Source organism: Candoia aspera, chromosome 4 (assembly GCF_035149785.1).
Source record: "Candoia aspera isolate rCanAsp1 chromosome 4, rCanAsp1.hap2, whole genome shotgun sequence".
In the NCBI taxonomy this organism is placed as follows: Eukaryota; Metazoa; Chordata; class Lepidosauria; order Squamata; family Boidae; genus Candoia; species Candoia aspera.
Genome location: NC_086156.1, coordinates 86,933,447 through 86,951,730, shown reverse-complemented (window position 1 = coordinate 86,951,730; position 18,284 = coordinate 86,933,447). Strand labels below are relative to the sequence as shown.

The following is an 18,284-nucleotide window of genomic DNA, read 5'->3' as shown; positions in this document are numbered from 1 at the left end:
TTGTCATCCTCATATAGGGAAGGTGCCATTTTGAGGAAGATTGTGTTAAGTCCTGTGGCGTAACAGTTACTTTTCTGTACCTGAAGTAAGGGACACATTTACCTTATGAAAAGATTTCCCTATTTTTTCCTGCCACAATCAGGTCAGAAAATATCCACGGGAGGGGAGGGAGGGGCAAGGGGGTCAAAGGATGAAAACAGCATTGTGCCACCATCGTGGATCTCCATGACATTGCATGTATGTACAAAAGTGGTGGAGCTTGTGGAGTGATGGCCCACTAAGTGACTCTGAGCAACTCACAACAGGTAAAAACAACCCAATAAAACCAAATAAAAAACCAACACAGGTTTTCCTCATTTAATGACCACTCGTTCAGTGACTGTTCAAAGTTACGATGGTGCTGAACAAGTGGTACTTATGACCAGTCCTCAAAGTTCTGGCCATCCCAGCACCCCTGCGGTCATGAGATTGTGATCTGGGTGCTTGGCAACTGGCTCACACTTAAAATGGTTGCAGCATCCCATGGTCAAGTGATCACCATTTGCAACCTTCCCTGCCAGCTTCCCACAAGCAAAATCATTGGGGTAGCCTGCAGGGAAGGTCACAAGTCGCTCCAGTGAAGTCTCTTGCACCCTCCTCTGCCTGGCAGCAGCCACCCCCAGCCCTGCTGTGCTCACACTGCGCCTCATGACATGCCTTGCCTGCCAGCTGGCTTGCAAAACACCTAAGACTCACTTAACGACCTGTGATCCTTAACAACAGCGACTGGGAGTGCCAGAATTGCCATCGCTAAGCAATGTGGTCATGTGACATTGTGTTTTATGACCACATCTCTTAGCAATGGAGATTCTGGTCCCAATTACCGTCATTAACTGAGGACTACCTATACACAAACATATAAGAACAATCCATAATCAATTTAAAAAACAAAATCGTGATCAGCAGCAGAATTCATCCTGCAGCAGTTCAACACAGCCATTGTAAGAACTCCCCACCATTGCCGGCCCCTCAGGTACGGTGGCAGAGCCATGTCTTTGGAGCCTTCCTAAAGGCCAGGAAGGTTGGAGCCAATCTAAGGTCCAGGGGAATGGTGTTGCACAGGGTGGGCACCCCGACAGAAAAGGCTCTCTTCCTGGGTCCCGCCAGATGACACTGTATGAAAGATAGGACCTGTAACATGCCTCTCCTGCTGGTCCTGATGGGACAGGTAGATGTAACATAGTTTCCTTGCGTAGCCCCCTGCTATTAACAAGTTTTCACATCTCCTGTGGGCAGTAAAGCAAATGGTGGGCTACACAGGAAATGCTAACACAGAGAAGCTGACAGAAGAATAAATCTGGAAAGTGTGAGAGGAAATTATGGGAAAATATGAGCAGAATCCTGGTGCCCAGAATGAACCGAAGGGCCCGCAAATGCAAGCATTCATGTTTTGATAGAAGCAACATTAAAACAAATAACTAAAAACAAACACCCCTTCCCCACCCAATATTTTCATTATATCTAAAGCCTAAAATACCACTGTTTGCAGCAGCCTTTCTTTGTATCTTGGCCTACAACTTCCACCAGACTGGATACATGAAAGAAACTCAGTAGATACATCACTATAGGCATGATTGTAATTCATCTGAATGAGTGCTGGCACCCTTGGTAGTGCCACCTCTGTGCTACTACTCAGTGTTAAAGACTATATTTTAAAAAAAAAAAGACTGCTAGAGCTGCCCCAGATCATAGCTTCAGAAGGTCTTTAGGAGTTGGACTCCCTGGGGAAGGCTGCAAGCACCTTGTTTGAACAATGAACTTCAGTTAGGAGTACATCTAAGTTCCTCTCTGCTTCATTTATGGAGATGTGAGGAAAGTGCACATTCTGCAAAATGGGTCAACCAAAGGCTGAATGCAGAGGCAGTAGAATGACAAGAGTGCTAAGCGTTAAAATAACATTGTATTAATACCTACTTAATGCACCTAGATAAGTATAATGTAAGGTACTTTTAAGCCACAGCTCACCTGGGTCGATTTTCTATCACAATACAGTACACCCAGATTCCTTATTGGAACATTTCTGGCTATGGACAAATGCTTGCCAAGATTAAGTCCTCCCCAGCCTGATGGCTTAACCAAGTCTAGAAATTCTTCATGTCACTGATACTATATGGCCTGCTCATTCTCCGTCTGATGTTAAAGAAAGTAGAGTTTCCTCACGGTTGAGACTGACTCCTAGTAATTTTATGAACACATCAATATAGCGTTCTTGGCAAGAATATGGAAGTGTTTTGCCACTGCCTTCTTCCAGGAGTCTAGCCTATAATGATATTGCCTAGTGGTCTCCCATTTTAAGTACAAACCAGTAGGGTTGTTCAGTGCTTTAGGCTGTTCCAAAAAGGTGCTTCAAAGTATGCAGGAACACAAGCTGTTTTAAGCAGCTGGGCCTTTTCCCTGCCTGGATTGTGTGCAGCAGATGGGTTCTATTTTTATGCTCCTGCATGCTCCAAAATGCCTTTTTCAAATCATACCCAAAGCTCTCTATGGCCCTACTAACTAGACTGACCTAGCTTAGCTATTTCAGACCAACCAAGGTTAGCTAAGTGTATCACAGAAGAAAAAGTCCTAAATGCAAGGCTAAAAAGCATTATTATAGACACACAATGCTCCATTGGGGGAGAATCATGCTATTTCTTGGGGCCAACTTGATGGAATTTGCTTTCTATCCACACCCTTCTCCTGCATGGCCTGTTTCTGCTCTAGAAATGCCTACGTTTCAACCCTGATGCAGCCATTTGGGTGGCAAAACAACAAATTCTCTGCACTCTCAACGAAAGCCTCAAGGATGTTCTGAATTATGGACTCTTCCAGCCAGCCACCAATGGACGGGATGCCAAATTCCTAGATGAAGAGCGACTCCTGCGCGAGTACCCACAGAGTTTTGAGAAGGGGGTACCCTATCTTGAGGTAAGGCTGCCCCTTGTCTGACAGCACACCTGGGTCAGAGAGCGGTGAGTATTGTGGGAGAACACAGGTAGCTCTATTTAAAAAACAAATAGCAGTAGATGCATATGGTTGTCTGCAAAGCCCCAGACTGGGAAAGGCTGTTTATATCGTCACTAACCCAAGAAGCATTTCTAGTCTGAATGGTTCCTAGACAAGATGGTATTTTCAGCTCTGCCTTTCCTGCTTCTCAAGGCTTCTACACCTGACTCACCTTTGTTTTCCACTATTCTCTACTAGGGAGCAAACCTACCACTTTTTCCTCTTCCTCCTTGCTGGTTGCTGACAGGTAGTCAATAATTGCACATTAAACAAAAGCACTGCGCTGGCCAGCCAAGTTGATTTTAAAGTACCAAATATTTCCCTACTTAGCTTTGTAGTGAACTGAACCGGTGTGTCCATGGAGCCAGTGAGGGGCAGGTCTCTCTGTGTTCCAGTGTTCCTATTGGCCATGCATCCCCAAGGCAGTGGATAATTGGTTCAGCTTGCTTCTGTGTAAGGGAATTGCATCTTACTTTAAAATGGAGCATGGTAGCAACCTCATCCAGCCAGCTATCACATATTGTTCTTTTATAGGGGGCCTGTCCTGGAGGCCGTACTGATTTCCTGCTCCCCAATGGAGGTTTCATCAAGCACCAGTGCTGTTAAGAATTGGGGAGAGCGATAAACTGGCCAGAACCCCAGACTGAAAAGAGCCTTCAAACCTAGATGAAGGGTTGGGCAATATTTTAGTAGCCAGGGCCACTATTTCTATAAAATAAATGGTGATCAAGAGCTGAGGCAACAACATGCTAATATCTTCAAAATGGGCAGGACTTGTATTTCCTGGAATGTGTTTACGTGTGCGTGTGGGTCTGTGGTATTTGGGAAAAGTTGATCTGTTAAATCTAAATGAAGGATTACACTCCACTTTTTCTATTTTTATTCTCCCCACTGAAACTTGGTAAGAAAAGTAGTTGCTGAAATTTGGTATAATTTCTGGAAGCCGTAAATGTGGCATTTTGGCTATAGATTATCCACTCCTCCCCTATAGGTGTAAAAACAGGTAGTCCTTGTTTAGTGACTGCCTCGTTTAGCAACTGTTTGCAGTTACGATGGTGATGAAAAAGTAACTTTGCGACCAGTCCTCACATTTACGACCTTTGCAGGTCGTAAAGCAAAGGAAAGCTGAAGTAAAATTGTGGTGTTTCACTTAGTGACCATTTCGCTTAGTGACTGAGTAGCCAGTCCCAATTGTGGTCGCTAAACAAGGACTACCTGCATTTAGAACCATCTGGCTTGACTTACTGAGGCATAGATTTCCAGGGTGGGGTTAATTTCCTTCCCATTCCTCCATGGTAATCACTGAGCAGCACGCAGAAAAGAAAAGAATTAATACAGGATATTTTGTTTTAATATGTATGCTAAGCCTTCATCAGGCTGTGCTTTTTTAAAAAAAAAGTTCATTGTATGTGCAGATTGTTTGCCAGTTGCTTCATGGGCCTGTTGTCAGCCATTCTTGTTTATAATAACAACATCTAAAATCCGATGCTGTTAAGCATTTATCTATTTCCTTTACAACCATAGTAACAGTAGTGTTTTCTCAAGATTAGAGAAGAATGCATCAAATATAAATATCTAGATTCATACCTAATGTTAGCTGGACATCCATGAGTACGTATCCTCTTCCCCCATAATCCACTGCAGTCCTTGGGTCCACAAAGAAACTGATCCTAAGATTTGGAAGAGTTTTGGGAAACTATGGGATATGTCTCAGAGGACTGTAGTTCATAGGGGGATGATGAAAATTGGACGTGTTTCCTTCCAGAAATGGAACAGCTTTCTATTAAGCTGCTGTCAAATACAGCCTAATATTGTTTGGATCTAGAAGTTAGTCATGCTTAAGTCCTGCTAAAACCTAAGGGACTGAAGGGCTGGTTATAATAAGATTAACAGTAAGGAAGCCTTGCCTGTAAACTTGCAATTTGATTAATCAGGTGCATGGAGTGCATGAGAGTGGGAAGGACAAGGTAAGACAACAGAGGGAAAGTGATAAATTAGGTAAGGCCTGGAAAAATAGATATGCCTTGAGTCATTTCTTGAAGAGTGGGAGGTACTGAATCATATGAATATTTGAAATTGATGTACTTCCTTCAGATCTATGGAAATTAAATCTGTAATGCAGGGAGGCGCTGGAGCCGGACATACTTTTTTCTAGTCATAGACACTCATGGAAATGCGTGCATGAGTGCTAAAAGCCCACATAGTGTTTTGAAGTACAGTGTTTCTCACACATAGCATCCTGCAGCATTCATTTAAGAGCAGCCCATCATCATTAATTTTGTTTGCTTAACTGTTAACTAAATCACAGTTGTGCAGTTTGGAACCATGCTTCACAATGCACATACAAAAGAGGTGGAACGTGCATCACATTAGCATGATGCTCCTTTTGTCCTTTGCCCACTTTTGACTTCCCTTGCAGATGCTTCTTTCTAGTAGGCAAATCCCATACCAGAAAAAATACCCTTAATTTTATTGGGGGGGATGTCCGTGGTGGTTAAAGGGGGAAATGGTTTGAAAAGGCTTAAGGCCACCAATAAAAACTTACCTCAACTGCCTCCCCTCCCCATAAAAGCAGGCCAAATTTTTGCTCTGGGATTGGTGTGGTGTGGGATGCCCTAGGGGGCTGCAAAAAATGTACCAGAGGTCATATGCAGCCTCCAGGCTGTGCAACTCTGAACTGAAAGAACCAGGAATGGCTTTAGATCTAATGAAGCTATGAATGAAGTGTCTTCTGGACCATCTCATGTTGTCAAGAAATCTTGGGGGATATACAACCAATAGCACAGACCTGCTGGATCCAGCCATGCTTTTGATTTTCTGCCTCCGGGCAATACTAAGTGGTGGGCATCATTGGAAATTAAAAGGTTAATTGGACCTGATGCCACTTAAGAGTGTCATGCCAAGAAAATTAATGTATGGAGGGAGAGTGTCAGGGCAGGGAAGAGGGGTGGCAGCTGCCCAATGTGAACAGATGCTTATGGTGATTCTGGGGATTCTGGAAATGTTTAGGCAACGGCTGTGATCGCATGCCTGTAAACAATCCATCAAGGTTTTTTTTCAGTCTGCTGCCTTGTGAAAAACTGATGCCGGAAGATGCCAGAGAAGGAATCCATAATTTGTTTTAAATTTGTGGATTTGTGCCATTCAGTTGAATTAGATACTGTCAGGCTCAGCCTGAGAACGATAAGGAATCAATCCAGCCAAACTCCACTTCTTTATTTGCTCATACCACATACACAGAATCTTGCCAGACTAAAGCTACTCTACCTAATCTAAGGGGAAATAGCCTGGGAAGGCTCTAGAGCGTGGCTACTCTGAATCTCTTTGTCTTCCCATGTTCTAGCTCCGGACTGTGTTTTCTCTTATCTTGCTCCCTTCCTTGGAATGTGCTCCCTCCTTCCTGAGAACCAGCTGCATTACTGTAGTCCATCACATCACCTCCCCCTTCATAGACACATGCCATCACAGATACTAGCCTTCAAACAAATCACGGATGGGAAGCATCTGGGTGGGAGAAAGAGGCCTTCAGGTGTTTTTACATTAATTCATGTTTTACCTGGGGCTGCAAACGTATCCATTCTGTGTACAGCTGCAGTAAATCACCTGCCTCCCCGTCCCCTCTGCTCCTTTCCTTTTCATCTTCTTTCCAGTTCCGCTACAAGACACGAGTATACAAGCAAACCAACCTAGATGAGAAGCAGCTAGCAAAACTCCACACCAAGGTGAGAAAAGAGAGAGCTTTCTAAAGTTGTATGGAAAGAATAAAAGATTCAGTGTTTGGAGAGAATCTAAGTCGGCTGTAAAAACTCCAACTTTTTGTATAATCACACAATATGCAAAGTCTGCATGTTCTTTTAGGTGTCTCTTATGCAAATTAGGAGAGCCAGTTTGGTGTCATGGTTAAGGCATCAGGCTAGAAACCGGGAGATCGTGAGTTCTAGTCCCGCCTTGGGCACAAAGCCAGCTGGGTGAACTTGGGCTGCTGGGGAATTCTGGGAGTTGAAATCCACACATCTTCAAGTTGCCAAGGTTGAGAAACACCACTCTACAGTAATGTGTGTGGATGAGAGGGTTGTGGACATTAAACTAAAATCCATCCAACCTGAAGAAGTTATAAATGACTTGAGCTTTTGGTCCAGCTCAGCTGTATTCCTCTTTTGAACCTGCATTGCACTATTCTGTCCCATTTCTTTCCCAACCCTCACTGGTTATCCCTGACAAATCTTTCCCCAGACGGGTTTGAAGAAGTTCCTGGAGTACGTGCAACATGGAGCAGCTGAAAAAGTGGCACGGCTCCTGGACAAAGGGCTTGATCCGAACTATCACGATTCTGATACTGGCGGTAAGTGCCATCTTGGAGACCCAAAGAGAGGGAGGAAAGGATGAGTTTGGAGGCCAGCCGCACAACATCCCTCTTCACAATAGTAACCCAAAATTTTCTCTGCAGAAACACCTTTGACGTTGGCTGCCCAATTAGATGGGACCATTGACGTGATCCGGCTGTTGTGCCTTGGCGGTGCCCACATAGATTTCCGGGCAAGGGATGGCGCCACAGCCCTCCACAAAGCTGTCTGTTCTCACCACTATTCAGCCCTCATGGTAATGTCAGATGCCAACTTGTGCTCTGAGACTATGGCAGATGTAAAAAGAGAACATAAAGATCCAAGCCAACCTTTTTATTTCCTGCTTATTTACATAGTCTGCTAGTAATGCACATTGTAATTTTCAAAATATAAATATAAAAAGAAAGGCTGCTGCCCCGAAGGTGTAGCCTCCTTACACTGAGGGACACTCCCAACTTGAGATACTTACAGTCTGTGGCAGGATTTGTGTGATATACCCAATTGCTGGGTGTCTGCATAAGGTGACATGCATAATAAATTCTGCCCATCTCAACAAGTGACTCTGGGCTGCAAACAAAATAAAATAAAAAACTATTATAATATTCCAGTGTAATGGGCTCTTATAAGACACTGAAGGGGTATGCAAGTTTTTGATCAGCAGATTCACAGAACATACTTGGCAAGAATTTCAAAATGCCTGAGGTGACAACATTCAAGAGGCACTGGGTTTGATATACTTGGGGAAGAGGAAGTTTATTGCAGTTTTGGAGAAATCACAGAGAAGCCTATTGGCTATGATAACTCCTTTTTCAGAAGACACCATTAGGAGCAAACTTTTGATTTCATCCAGGTATCCTTCCACAAAAGGGAAAGAGTTGGAATAACAGATTTTTAAAATAAAAGAAAGAAAAAAGGGGCCTGGTCAGTGTGTTACTACTAGTGCTGCTTGGTGCCCAAAAATTGCCACGGAGCAAGTTTGACTTCACTCAGGGTAGGAGGTAATGTTGGACTGATGAAGCTATATTTTTCTCTCTGGCTTATACAGGCACTCTTGGACCTGGGGGGCTCCCCCAATTATAAGGACCGCCGTGGGCTGACCCCACTCTACCATACAGCCATGGTTGGAGGTGACCCACACTGCTGTGAACTTCTGCTGTACAATCGAGCCCACATTGGCACCACTGATGAGAATGGCTGGCAAGAAATACACCAGGTGAGATCCTATATACCGGTCGAAATCCAGCCATCCCAAGTTTCCATGTGTGGTAACTCAATTGTGTGGGCAAGAGAGCTAGCGACCCATCTTACATCCTGTATGTGTTTCCTGCTAGGGCTGGCTCGAAGTCTAAAGATTGAGGGGGGTGGCTGTGACTTGCACCTGTCCATCTGACCATCTAGCCCCACCTTCCATTCCTGACCTCTGCTTCTCCACGTACCAGGCCTGCCAACATGGAAACTCCCAACATTTGGAACACCTGCTCTTCTACGGTGCTGAGCCAGGTGCACAGAACGCATCCGGGAATACAGCATTGCACATCTGTGCCCTCTACAACAAGGTAAGAATGATTAATTTTTACAGTCCAATATTAATCAATAAAGTGATTTAAAGCATCTGGAAATCTGGACTCCCACTGAGGACTCCTGCGGTAGCGAGTAAGGATGTTGATCTTGACAGAGATACGCAGGAACCATTACCTAGGCAAAAGGGGCTGAAGCATTTTTTTGAGTCCAGGACAATGGGATAATATTGGGAAGCGACTCAGGCAGACACCTCCCTAGTTCACTGATGTATAAGAAGGAGGGAAGGGATAGTACAAGTGGACCTGCAAGATTCTGTTATTATAGCTAATCTCAGTAAAAGTAGTTTTAGCCTTTCTGTGGAGTTGATTTCCCAGTCTGGTCTACCTAGTGGGGCTGATAGCTGCATTGATCATTATCCTAGGTGTATATTTGCACTTCACTTTCCCAATTTAATTTCCCTTTAAAATGGCCAACTCATCTGAACTAACTAAATGGTTTCATTTTTTAATTAATTTATTTAAAGATTTATATATTCAGTCACCCATTTGCAAAAATGAGACTCCAGGTGGTGTACGGCCATTAAATAAATTGCAGTGTCCCAACCAAAACAACTTCCAAGAATGATAACAAGTTGCACAATTGGGGAATAACCACATATATTCCACCTGCTAGGACAAGCTACATCCTGGCCCAAATGCCTGAGACAATTTTGTCTTATGGAAGACAAAACCATTGTGAAGATGGAACCATTTATCTAAGTAAAATTTGATAGGCCACCTTGATCACCTATATCAGAGATGGAGCTTATTTTACTATTGGTTCAACTTATACTCTATCTGAGGTAGGAGGCTAGCTGTCATTGTCCTCAAACCCCCATAAAGGTGTATGGGATCACCTAGTCCACTTTCCTTTGGAGCTATACAATCAGGTGACCAGAGATACTGTGCAAGGGATTAACATTCCTTTCGCCCATCTTTTCTGCAAATAATTCTTCATATATTCTGAAATCCAAGAATCTGTTCAAGTAGATAAAATGTAACCAACTAAATCAGATTGACTTTTTTACTGTTATTTAAACATCTGTGTCTCCCCCTCCTCCTCCTCCTCCTCCTCCTCCTCCTCTTGGCTTCCTTTTTCCCCAAATAAACCTACTTGTCTAGAAATTTTCACTCAGTCTTCCCCCATATGCCAGACTGTATGGTGTTAAACTACCATTATATTCTAGGCACAATTTACAAAGATTGGCTATAATGTATTTCCTCTTGGGATTGGATAGCCCCACTCCTTGTATCCTCATTTGTGTCATGGCAGCATCTCCCACAGCACCTGGCTATAAAAATAGCAATCTGGCTTTATAACTTTCATGGTAGAGATTGATGTCATTAGTGGTATAATACACAACACACCAACTTCCTTTCCTCACCATTTTAGAAATATTTTTAATTAATTAGTTTCTCAGGTAGATGTCGGTAACATTGTGAGCTCCCCTTCTTACCTCCATCATCTTCCCTTCATCCCCTAAAGGATGGGATTTATCTGGCTCTAGGATCAAATCTAAAATTCCTTCCTTTAGAATTTTCTGCAGTTAGGTGGAAAAGGAAGGTCCATTTATTTATTTTAAGTGTGTGTACCTCCAAATTAGCAAACATCCTTTGAGTATTAAAAAGTCATGCTAGTAAGGCCGAGAATCTACCCGCATGAAATTGATGCTTTACTCTGGAATTGGTTAACACGAGAAATTTGCTTTAACTAAACAGGTGACAACCCATTACAATTGTGTTTTAGAGGAACTTAAAAAAGAGGATCCTGCCCCCTCCCCATCCCCAGCTTCCCATATTCCATTACAGTTGTTGAGGCTGAAGACACTGAAAGCAGCTTGAAGGCAATCTGGCCAATCTGGAAGCATTAGTATTGCATTCCACCCAAATGTAGCTTTCCTTTCCAGATTTCAGCTCTGAAAGAATACTGAGCCACCCAGGATTATAATCAGAGGCAGAGCTGTTCATGGGGGTGAAGTCAAATAAGTTAGCATGGCGGCCACAACCATGTGATCAAAACCATGCCCATTTTGTATTTGTGTGGCCACCATTTTGACTTTTTTAATCCTGCACACCCTGATCAAAGATCAACTTCTGTCAGTCATTCAAATCCCACTCTGCCCTATCTATATAATGAGAAATTTCCATAAATTGCAGGGATTGTATGTAACAATGAAGGGTGGGGGGAAGAATGATATGATCTGTTTGGATTTACCATTGTTAAAAGGGACGAAATCATCAATCTACTCCCGTTATGCTCAGGTTCTCCTTTTGCCAGCCTCGTTTTCAATTTTAATTTCAGTTGACTGGAAGTACTTCACAGCAAAGCACTGGAATCCAGCTCCCTGCTGAGTTTATTTTCTGAATGTGTTTGGACCCACATGGACCAAAAGACATTCCTAGGAATGTGTAGGAATAGGGTATGGCTAGAAGTCAGTGCTTTGCATTGTCTTTAGTCTCCTAAGTGAGGCTTTCTGTGAAATGAGTATATTGTGACTGGCTATGCACCACTCCCCACAGCAACTATTTTGGGATTGGGTGACTCGTCCCCATGGCAGCCATTTATTTTTCTCAGAATACTAAATGTGCCCACCGGCCCCAAATGTTTGGAGGTTCCTTTCATATAATAAACATTTAAGAAATGCAGAGTAAATTTGCACTGAAATATAAACAGCACCAGTCAGCCCCACCTCTGACAAGTCCATTCCTGGTATTCTCCCCTCTGTCCCCCGAGATTGCTAACAATGGAAGCTGCCTCTTACATATTTCTTCTTGGGATCTCTTCCTCTCTCTCTCTCCTCCCCGCTATGTCTCCCAGGAAAGCTGTGCCCGAATCCTGTTATACCGAGGAGCTAACAAAGAGATCAAGAACAACCATGGTCAAACTGCCTTCCAGGTGTGCAGTGAGCTGAGTCCAAGAGAGTGAGAGCAGAGCATGCTGGCAATTTGATTCCAGGCATCGTAGGGCTGAGTCCCTGACCTTCCCTCTTTTCTAGTGCTTCAGCATTAGAGCCTCTAAATGTGGGTGTTTGTAGATTTAATTTGATATTTTAGGGAAAGGAGTAATTGTGTCATGACTCCTATGTCTCAGTTTGCAGACATTGCTGTAAATATTTTGGCTGACGTTTTTCTCAAGGAAATTGGTATATTTGTATTACAAATCTTGCCAGTTAATGTAAATTCTTGATTTTGGCACTAAGATCCCCCAGTTTGTCACCAGCACTGCAGGGTGCCATCATCTGTGTGACATAGGAGATAACTTGGGGGGGGGAGTAGAACCCCCATCCTCTCCTTGCCTTAAATCTTCAAAACTGAGAGCTACTTATGTCCCCCTAGCTTTGGCTCAACATTGGACTCAGAAGATATTGGAATAAAATAAGGTATTGAAGACATCAGAAGGTAGATTCTGCAAATAGCCTTTCCTTACAACTATGGATGTTGCTTTTGCCCACCTTTGCCAACCGGGTACCATTCAGATGTGTTGAAGTAGAATGGCCATCATCCCCAGCTTGAATTAAAGATCAGTCTTGACAAATATCCAGTTTCTTAGAGATTCCTCAGTACCTATTTCTCATATGTAGAGATAAGACAGCAGCATTTTCAAGCCACTTTTCATACCCGGGCAAGAATACTGAAATCTCACAAGATTTCACAGGTTTTTAAATTATATTGTTTGGGGGAGCTTGGTGGCATCTCTTGGGAGGTTCTGCTAGGCACCTTGGCACCTCAAGTTCCACACTGCCGATATAAATAGAGAGAGAGATCTATGTTTACATGGATACGTTTTCTCTCTATCTTAGGTGGCAGTCATTGCAGGAAATTTTGAGTTGGGGGAGCTGATCAAAAGCCATCGGGATTCGGATGTGGGTAAGTTTGATTTGAGGGAAGGAGGGTAATGTGGCTGCTCTACAAAAGTACAGGTAGTCTCGTTTCGTGGCTGTCTCATTTAGCGACCATTTGCAGTTACAATGTGATAAAACTGTAACTTTATGACCAGTCCTTGCATTTATGACCTTGGCAGATCTGTGAAGCAAAGGAAAGCTGCAGCTGCCGTTTCATTTAGCAACTGCTTCACTTAACAACCAAGTTGCTGGTCCCAATTGTGGTTGCTAAATGAGGACTACCTGTAATTTGCTTCTGTGCTTGTCACAGCTATTGCCCTACCACATCTCCACACATACATACACAAATGAGAACCCTGAGCAAGTAATTCTCCAGAGAAGCTAAGAATTACTAGCAAACATTTCAGAACTCAGAAAAAACTAACAATTTCCAAGTTTTTGGGGGGAGATATGGGGAAAGTAACCATGGGAACTGAAATGGTTTAAACATACCTTAAAGCCTTTTTGTACCAGTGATGTTTACCTTAGTTTTTGCTTTTTTTTTTTCTATAAAAATTATTGTCTCATTCTAAATGCATATGGCAATGTTGGGATTATTTTTATCAATAAAGTGGGCTAGAAATCATATAAACACAAGTAAATAAACAACAAACTTAAAAAGCCTTTATGAGTATAATAGAATATGGATTGCACCATCCCTCTTTTTTGCCACCTTGTCACTAGGAAGACCAGAATAATAAGAAATTTGATGGCAGCACCTAGGAATTCCACTTACTATTGAGGTTTTGAACAGCTGGAGTTTTAGTTACGTGATTTGGCTCTTCCTGTTGACAGGAATTTGACATCTTTTGGACTCTGTGAGAGAGAGTCTGCTTTTCATTTCAGAAGGTGCATTGTTTAAGTGCAAAGCTCTTCTCAGTTGCTGCACTGTTGTTCCTGTCACCTTTTCCTCAGGCCAACTTTGCCTTGCCTCACCAAATTGCCTTCCCACTTTTTTTCCCTGCTCCTTGTAGAACCAAGGTCAGCACCCTGGTGCTCCTAACCCTCAACATCTTGGCAGAGCCAATCAGCGTTAATGCCTATCTGCCTTGGATCCCTTTGAGAGGGCTAAATATTTCCATTTGAAAACTCCCCAGAATACCCTATGGGCCCTAATGCAGAGTCACTGTCGGACCTCATGGGAAGCTGGGGGCTGCCATTAATTCCTCAGAATATCCCAAAGCAGAATGATGTTGGGCCCTGTGGAGCATTGTGGAAAATCTGCTGAGGCAGCTTGTTGCATTCCCTCTTTCTTGTGGTGGCCTTTTCCTTTATTACCTTTTGGTCTGCTTATGTCAGCCATTTGAGGTAGGCCACCTCAGGAAACAGACACAGCAAAGGTGACTGAAACTCTGTTGTAGGGTGTGATAATAAAATCGTGAAAGCCCACCAAAGCTTCTCTCTATCCCCCTTTTATATCATACAGAATCTAGGGAGGTCTTTTTTTCATGCTCCCTCCTTTCTCAAGGCTGAGATATTGTTCGCTGTCTCTTTTCTCTGCTAATGGTGCTTGCATACCTTTGTCAGCATTACCCCTGTTTTCTTCTACACTTGTCACCATTAAACCCCTTTTTGGATTTAGAAATCCTTCTAAGTCTTTAAGATAGGGTGGAATGTGAGGATGGTAGAGAATAGGATAGACACTTAATTAACATAGAAACAAAGGAATGCATGGATTTTTATTTTAAAACTGATTTCTGAGCAGATTCACTTACTTCTGCGAAGAATCAATATCCCATCCATATTAGCCTATCCTGGCATTAAAAATATTCCTACCGCTCATAGCTGTAACCTTGCAGGCAAACTATAGTTGGGATCCACTAACGGAAAAGAAGGTCCACGGAGGACATTTTGGCAAAGACCTCCCCAACCTCTTTCTCCTTTTACTGGGTTCTCTTCCTTTTACTTTCCTTAAGTTCCCCACTTTCAGGACTTTTGTACTTGTAAATCATTTCCTCAGGAGCTACTGCTATAAGGATGTGTACACTCTTCTCCCCCAGAAAAGCCAAGACCCAGAAGGACCTAAGGATCCAAATTAAATGGGCATCATGTTTTTTCATCTGTCAGCTGGTGAGGCAAGGGTCTGTGGAGACCAATGTTTCTTAACCTTGGCCATTTTAAGATGCATGGACTTCATCTCCCAGAATTCTCCAGCCAGCAGAATTCCCCAAGCAGCAGGAATGGGAGTCCACGCATCTCAAAATGGCTACAGTTGAGAAACACTGGTGTAGACACTGAAGCCCAAGATGTGAAAACAGAAACCTCTTCAAGCCCCTGCTTTAGATTCTGAAATTCAAAGGAGGATTTTCCACACAATTTAAAGCACAGCATCATCATTCTCCATCATCAATTCTCCCCATTTTTTCCTTTTTAGCTTTTTTCTGACATCACCATCCCTTTTAGTCCCTTTCCAGGAGACTCCACAATATGCCAGCCGGCGCCGGGATGGCCCTCAGAACCTTACAGTGCCACACACCTTGCTGCGGGCCAACAGTGATACCAGCATGAACCTCCCAGACTGGATGCTTTATGCTCAGCCATCTATCCCATCTGCCACTGTGGCAGTGCAGGGCCAGAAGATCACCACAGGAACATTGCGCAGCTCCAGCAGTCCGCGTGGTGCTCGCAGCCGCTCCCCATCACGGGGGCGTCACACAGATGAGGCAAAAAAACAGCGTGGCCGACCCAGGTAAGGTTTGAGGTCCATATTGGAAGCTTCAGAACCAGCTTCGGGTAAATAGATGTGATCTGATGAGTGTGGTAAAGGAGGGGAAGCATTTATCATTAAGCTACTTACTCACCTTGGGCTTATGGAATAAGAGATGCATGCATGTGAGAAAGAGATTAGGGGTGGGAGACCCATGGATCACAAGCCATTGTTTCTCAGCCTTATATTCCACCACCCCCCACCAAAAAAACAGTCCTCAGAATCATACCACTGGTGTTCAAATTTAGAATGGACCTGGTTTTCCCCTCCTTTCCCCTCCTTTCCAGTACCGGTGTTAAGCTTACAGTACCTATTATGCTGAGTGAGGGACCCAAACAATAAAAAGAAGAACAAAAATTCCAGCCTAACCTCTGGGGACTTCACTGCCTCAAAAGCCAAAAAAAACAAAAACAAAATACAAGCCCCAAACCCTTAAATAAGATAGCTTTTAAAAAGTATACTCTCTTGCTGTAAAATATTTGCCTGCCCCCGCTTCATATAATAGTTTACTTCAAACTGTGGTAAGCTGTTGCATTTCCTCCTGCTTATTCTGTTGAAGGAGGGCCTGGTGTCTTTCCTGAAGTCCTTCCCCAGTGTTAATACCAGCTCTTGGTTTCTTGGAAGGGAACTTGGTTCTAATACAGAAATGCTCCATCTGAAATCTGTAAAGGCTTTCGAGGTGGCTCTAAAGATCTTCCCAAAAGTTGCTCCTGAATTGTAATTTCTAATGTGGCAGATGGGGAAAATTATTAAGTAAAAGAGAGCATGCTCAATGTGAAGGCACTTAATTGCATTTAAATGAAATGAAATTTCAAATTTATTCTTTGTTCTGAGACCAGCTGCTTTTTTAGGCTGTCTCCATCTAGTTTTTAGAGTGGTGGCCCAGCACGTGACTTAAAGACTTGGCCTGAAGAAAGTTGGGTCCACAAGCATCAGAATCTAAAGATTCTCTAGGTTGAAGGGTGATCAGGAAGCTGTGCTTTTTTTGGAAAGGATGTGACATAGAAAATTTTCTATTCTCAGAGGCTGTGTGGCAAGAGAGAGATTAAGGAACCACCCTGGAGCCAAGATCTGGATTCTTAATCAGAAAGAGCATCTCAAGCTAAAATTTATTTGTTTGTTTGTTTGTTTCATTTGCCTTTTGCCAAGAGCTCCTGGTGGCTTACAATCATACATCAGCAATTAAAACATCCACAGTAATATTAATAATGCAAAAATTAATATCATGTAGACAGTGAAATAATAATAGTAACAATTACAACAACAATAATAGTAATATCATGTGAGTATGGATCTTTATATAACCTAAAAGCATCACTTGCAAAAAAAAGAGAGAGAGAGAGAAAGCAGCAGACTTGAAGCATCCAAAGTTCGTAGAAGTTCAGAAAATTGTTAGCCATACCAAGGGGACTCTCCTAGTATTAATGAGGACTGACCAACCATTTCTGTAAGGTTAGAAAACAAGGTTTGGGAGAAGCAAATGGAATTATATCTTTCAGAAGAGGGCATTGCTAGTTTGATAGAACCTAAGTAGGCATACTCTACACAGCAACATTTTATTTATTATTTATTTATTTAGTAAATTTATATGGCCGCCCATCTCGTATACATGACTCTTTTGGTAAGATTTCAGTTGCATCTCATTAAAATTATTTGTTCTTTTCCATTTTTGTATTATAATACTGAAGGGTGCATTTGATGAAGATGAATGCTGTGCCAAGTAAATTTTCCAAAGGAAAATTATTCTTTTTTTCAAAGCTGCTATTTATTGCAGTGGTTGTGAATTTGCTTCCCATTTTTGTGGGCATAATGGCAACAGAACTGGGGAGTATGTAGCTCGCCGGATGTTGCTGAACTGTATTTCCAACACCTTTCACTACTGCCTGTGCTGACTAGGTCTACTGGGAGTTGTAGTGCAGTAACATCTAAAGGAACCCAGGTTCTTCAGCAGGAGAAAAGTGCAGTCATCTGTGGGGCAGGAGGGGCATCATCATCATCTATATATACAAAGAGTGTGTAGAGCTTCTTTGTGCTGCCACAACCACCACCCTGCCATTTTTGACCTCCCTTGCAGATGTCATGGAAAGAGGGATGTAATCCCAATCCTGATACCCAGCATGCACTTGTTATTTCAGAAGAAGGCAAAGATGAAAATTACATCTCTTTAACATGTAGTTTGCCTCTGCAGGACTACTAGGAAAAGAATAGAATCAACCAGAAAATAGATTTTTCTCCTGCAATAGAGGAGTCCAAAGTAATTCATTGTACTGTATCTCGGCCTCTCTTTCTCTCTTTCTCCTGGCAGTTCCAGTGGCTACCAGAAGGAATCCGCTGGAAGCAATACACTGAGTAGTCGAGGTGTGAAGCGGAAACTTTATTCGGCTGTGCCTGGCCGCACATTCATGGCAGTGAAACCCTACCAGGCCCAGGCTGAGGGTGAGCTCTCCATCAGCAAGGGCGAGAAGATCAAGGGTACGTTGATCCTTGTGCACACCCTTGGATTGTCCAGGGATTCTTCACAAGTCTACAGTATTGTTCGGCTTCTTTGGGAGAAATCATTGGGCTTAGCACAGAGGTTCTCAAACTCTGTTGTAGTGAGCCTCCTCTAACTGAAGGAGTAAGAAACTTGGTCCTCCCAGAAAGACCAGTTTTTAAAAATTAGGAAACCTGATTCTCTGAGAATTACCTGGTGGAAGATATCTGGGCAAGATTCCTGTGTCCAGGACACTTTGACTTGACTTCTCAAAATCTCCTTCACTTTCTTGAAAGT

At 42.9% G+C, this 18,284-nt stretch overlaps 1 protein-coding gene across 2 annotated transcripts in view; it reads left to right on the top strand.

Moving 5' to 3' along the window:
* The window catches only part of SHANK1 (SH3 and multiple ankyrin repeat domains 1), an 87,373-nt gene that overhangs the window by 26,016 nt on the left and 43,073 nt on the right, over window positions 1–18,284 (top strand). For both annotated transcript variants that reach the window (XR_010067816.1, XM_063300956.1), the window contains exons 3-12: window positions 2,743–2,946; window positions 6,675–6,746; window positions 7,258–7,366; window positions 7,472–7,623; window positions 8,413–8,580; window positions 8,807–8,923; window positions 11,745–11,822; window positions 12,727–12,793; window positions 15,211–15,496; window positions 17,820–17,986. Coding sequence is in view for 1 of the 2 variants with exons in the window: in XM_063300956.1 (XP_063157026.1) it covers window positions 2,743–2,946; window positions 6,675–6,746; window positions 7,258–7,366; window positions 7,472–7,623; window positions 8,413–8,580; window positions 8,807–8,923; window positions 11,745–11,822; window positions 12,727–12,793; window positions 15,211–15,496; window positions 17,820–17,986 (1,420 nt within the window). In the remaining variant the exon portion in view is untranslated. The remainder of the gene's footprint in view (window positions 1–2,742; window positions 2,947–6,674; window positions 6,747–7,257; window positions 7,367–7,471; window positions 7,624–8,412; window positions 8,581–8,806; window positions 8,924–11,744; window positions 11,823–12,726; window positions 12,794–15,210; window positions 15,497–17,819; window positions 17,987–18,284) is intronic.